Consider the following 4,305-nt stretch of genomic DNA (forward strand, 5'->3'; position numbering starts at 1 on the left):
ACGGCCCAGAAGTGAGGAAGCCGCTGCGGGACAAGCAGGTTATACTACAGGAGGAGCTTATGTTCCCTTGGCAAAAATATCCACGTGTATTTCAGACAAGGCCATGCCTTCTGCCCAGAGCCTCTGCAGGCCGCTGTGACATCTCCCCAGGTGGACATTAACGGCCCAGACCAGCTCCTCTCAGCACAGAAACCCCGTGTGCTTGGCTCGGGAGGGAGAAGAACAACCTCCAAGCCGTGAACTCCCACTGCAGTGCTCCCCAGTGGGATTTTGGCCATCTCCTGACACAGGTGCAAGTAGAGGGCAGGTGGCAAAGAAAGGTTAAAAGGGTTAAGTACACCTGCCCAGGCTATGGGTACAGACACAGCAGTTTCCCCGGAACAAACCCGACCTGCTTCTAAGCCCTGGCTCCGCAGTACCTTTTTCTGTTGGTGGTCTATCATGACGTTGTGGGGTTTGACGTCCCTGTGCATGATCCCCATGCTGTGACAGTAATCCAGGGCCTGGCAGACACACACACATACATTAGACACGTCCGTAACTCCAGGCACAGCATTAACAATTAACAGAGAGTTCTCAGCCGGGGGCAAGAACACCCCGTTCGTGAGGAAGTGCTGCATCCCTGGCACAAGAAACTGGCACTTTCAGCTCTTACGCTGCACGTGATGAAGTGGGAAGCTGGCAACAAGACTGTATCCATCTCGTGTCCTCCTGCACCCACAGGTCCTGGAACCACGTTCCCTGCACAGTCTTTGGAGAACATGATGCAGGGAGGTGGCCCACCTGGCGGCAAGCCCAGTGCTCCAGCCTGGGTATCCCTGTGCTCCCCAGCTCATGCCCTCACCCCCAGAAGGGGATGATTCCTGCAGGCATACAGCTTTGTGCCCTTCCAGCACTGCACCAGCGTCCCCAAACACACTTAAGCCAGAAAGTCACCTCTGCCCTGCTTAAGCCAAACCTGTGCTTACAAAACGCAGGTGCTCATGCACGAGGGAGGGCGACGCTGCTTCAAGCTTGGAGGCAGGAGCACGCGTAAGCTCTCCAGCTCCGTGACCTTGCACCACTCGGCCCCCCCTCTGCAGCTGTTCCCTCGAGCAAGGGGGCAGGAATGTTGTTTTCTCATCTCCAAGGGGGAGGGAGAGCCATCCATCAACATCTATCAGATGCTCCGAGATCTCCAGCAGTGAGGAGGGAGGGAAGGAGGGAGGGAAGGAGGGAGGGGACAGCCAGCAGTCATTCAACACCCAAGACACCAGTGCCAGGGAAGTCAGGCTGTCCTCGGGCCCCTGCTGCAGAGGAAAGCAGAGGAGGCGCCAGGTTCCATCACAGCGAGGTCTTCGGGAATATCCCTGCGACGACATGTGGCCTCGCAACCACCAGGAGTCACAGCAAACGCTGGCTCTGGCAGCTTCAGTACAGGAGATCTATCAAAAGTCCACAAACTGCTTCCAGGGATGAAGCTGTTCTAGCACCTTGCTCGTGCCAAGCCTGGATCATTTAAACCTTATCACTCCTCCCACCGCAATCCTGAGCTGCCTCAGGCTTCCTCACCTTCACTTGGAAGGTCTTGCCCTTACGGACAAGCCTGGGGGTGCAGAGACGAAGGCTTCCCTCAAGCCCACTAGGTCTATTGCAGGCAGTCTCCTGCAGTCACCAAAGGAGCACAAAGGGCTTTCCCTAACCTGTGCCACTCATTTCCAGAAGCAGGGGATGTAAAAGTGCCAGCCCAGAAGTCCTGAGGGCCTGCTAGGACCTGGTACAGTCAGTCTCACAGATCTGCCATATGGCTCCTCCATGGGGAGGTGCAATCTAGGCTAGTTAAGAGGAGGTATTTCACAGAATCACAGAATTATTGAGGCTGGAAAAGACCTCTGAGATCATCAAGTCCAGTCTATAGACCATCAAGTCCAGCCTACTTAGGGCACCCCTTGCCATTCACCAGAGGGGCAGGGAAAGCTTTGGCTGAGAGGTCTCAACAAACAAAAATAAAACCCAGTGTCACATCAACATGTAACAGCCAGCACAACCAGGAGCTTTGCTCCCCAAGACCACATCCGGGGGGTTCTGTTACCACAGGGCACTGAGCTGGCTAACTTGTTCTTGAAGTGGCCAAGATTGCCCACGCAGCGGCCAAAGATCTAAGATCAAATGGGCAGAAGTCACCTTCTGGGGCTGCATTTGAACACTGCAGCAGAAGAAAGCCTGGAGCTGGCAATCTCTCTCTTAGTGTGCCAAAGAGTCCCCAGTTCCCCAGCCTTGCAAACACTTCTCAGTGCTTGTACTGGGTCTGGCTGAGAACCCACTGGTGCTAGGGACACAGGAAGGCCAAGCCCAGCCCTACCAGGCCGCTAAAAGTCACAAATGCTTCGTGGGGAAAGAACAGATTCCAGAGAATCAGAGACTCTTTGGAGGTGCCCAAAGGTTCCCAGTTTGGCTCTAAGACCTCACAGCAACAGGTCAGGCAACCGGATCTTCTCCCAAATTTTCCTGCGTTAGGAGACATGGATTCTGCACTGAACACGAGAGAAGTAACCGCTTGGCAGCAACGTGCCGTGAGCCCCGCTCCTTCCCAGTCCCCACTTCCAGACTGTCATGTGCAATGTCACTCACCTTCAGCAGCTCATACATATAAAACCGAATATCAAAGTCTGTCAGGATCTGGTACAGTTGCTGAAACAGATTTGGGGAGGGAGGGGGAAAACAAAACAAAAAAAAGAAGATAAACAAAAGTAAGTACTTCAGATTTGGACTAGTTTAGTTTCTTGCATCCCCACTCACCAGTCCCACTCCAGACCCCATGTGAGCACTGCTGCTCCCGGGGGCTTCAGCCCTGCCAGGGCTACAAACTAGAAAGTCCAGAAAGAACTCCAGAAGCTCCGATGAAATGCTACTGGGATCATTCAGACCTGTTACAACGTCTTCTCAGCAGGAGACAGGCAGGCTGCCTGCCCAAGAAGAGAGCAAGCCCTACCGAGCATCTGGCACAGAGGATCTAGACTCTGGTTCACTGCAAAGTCGTCACAGCGACTCAGCAGCATGGAGAGGCTTGACAACAATTCAGAGCAGGCAGGCTGGGAACACAGGGGCAAGGCTTCCAAGTGCTCAAGGTGGGGCAGGGAGAGGAAAACACTAATCTAAAGGAGCACAGGGAAGGGAAGCACAAGGCGCAGAGACAGGCCCAGAGCCAGGAGAGGCTCCACTCTACCCCAGGATAAAGGCTACAGCAGCTCAACGGCACAGAAGCACTCATGGGGCGCAATCCTTGGACGTGCTCTGTTGCCAGCACACGTTTGCCACCCTCCTCTCCTCTGTGTCCATCGGTGGCTACTCATAGAGAAGTGACAAAGGTCCCGCGTGAGCTTTAACCTGCGTCGTGCCACCAGCACCGTCACCGGAGAACTCCTCATCCTGCTGCTCCCACACCAGGTCACAACCAGCCCCACATCTGCCTTCTGCTCCCTATCTGTCACTGGCAGTGGTGCCAGCGTCACCCTGTTGGGCTGCGCTCTTGTCCCAAGGAAGCGAGGCGAGACGCCAGGGCAGGGCAGGACATTGACAGGGCAGCAGCAGGACCAGACCCCTCTGCCCTTTCCAAGGGACAAGGATCATCTCGCAGCTCGGTCGAATCACCGATTGCATCAGCGCCGCAGCCGGCTGCCCGTCACAGGCACCACTTGGCAGCTTCAGGAAGAATCCCAGAGCGAGGGATTGAAATTCACATTCCAAGAGAGCCGCTCCGGCCCCAGCTCCCCTCCAGGCCCATGGTCGAGATCCTCAGGATCCTGCCTTACTTAGGGCCAGCTCCAAACAGCCCGACCACCCCCAACGCCGCTCTGCGAAATTATCTGACAGCATCCAAGTGTCGCTTCCACAGGCAGAGCTTTAACAACCTCCAGGACACAAGCTGCACTGTATTCTCATGAACTGGGATGATCCTAACGCTTCGGAGCAACCCACTGAAGCAGACAAGTGAGCAGGGCGCAAAAAAAAGCCATAGCCACAAGCTACGGCAGGATAGATTTCTCGCTGCGCGCGGCTCCGACGCGGGACGCGGGGCCAGCAGAGGACAGCTGAGCCCTTCCAGGGGCTGGTTCAACGGCCGGCTTGGGGAACTAACACCACGCGGGGACGGAGATGCTTAAAACGTGCCGCTCCAGGAATCACCACCCTGTTCAGCTTCACCTGGAGACTTCAGTGCACCCAGGGAAGGAGGGCAGGAGAGGGAGAACAGGGCTAAACCCAGCCTCCCCCGGGCTCCTCTGCCTCTTGCAGTGAGGTCACCGCTGCCTCTCTCCTCGGACGCTG

At 55.7% G+C, this 4,305-nt stretch overlaps 1 protein-coding gene across 1 annotated transcript in view; it reads right to left on the reverse strand.

Annotated features, from left to right (window-relative positions):
- Positions 1-4,305, reverse strand: part of LOC104281174 (casein kinase II subunit alpha') — a 13,545-nt gene that overhangs the window by 4,223 nt on the left and 5,017 nt on the right. Inside the window, exons 3-4 of the mRNA XM_009879080.1 lie at positions 2,611-2,670; positions 420-503 (exon numbers count right to left, since the gene is read on the reverse strand). Of these exons, the coding sequence (XP_009877382.1) occupies positions 420-503; positions 2,611-2,628 (102 nt within the window). The 5' untranslated portion in view covers positions 2,629-2,670. The remainder of the gene's footprint in view (positions 1-419; positions 504-2,610; positions 2,671-4,305) is intronic.

The sequence above is a fragment of the Apaloderma vittatum genome, unplaced genomic scaffold (genome assembly GCF_000703405.1).
Source record: "Apaloderma vittatum isolate BGI_N311 unplaced genomic scaffold, ASM70340v1 scaffold25391, whole genome shotgun sequence".
NCBI classification, from domain to species: domain Eukaryota; kingdom Metazoa; phylum Chordata; class Aves; order Trogoniformes; family Trogonidae; genus Apaloderma; species Apaloderma vittatum.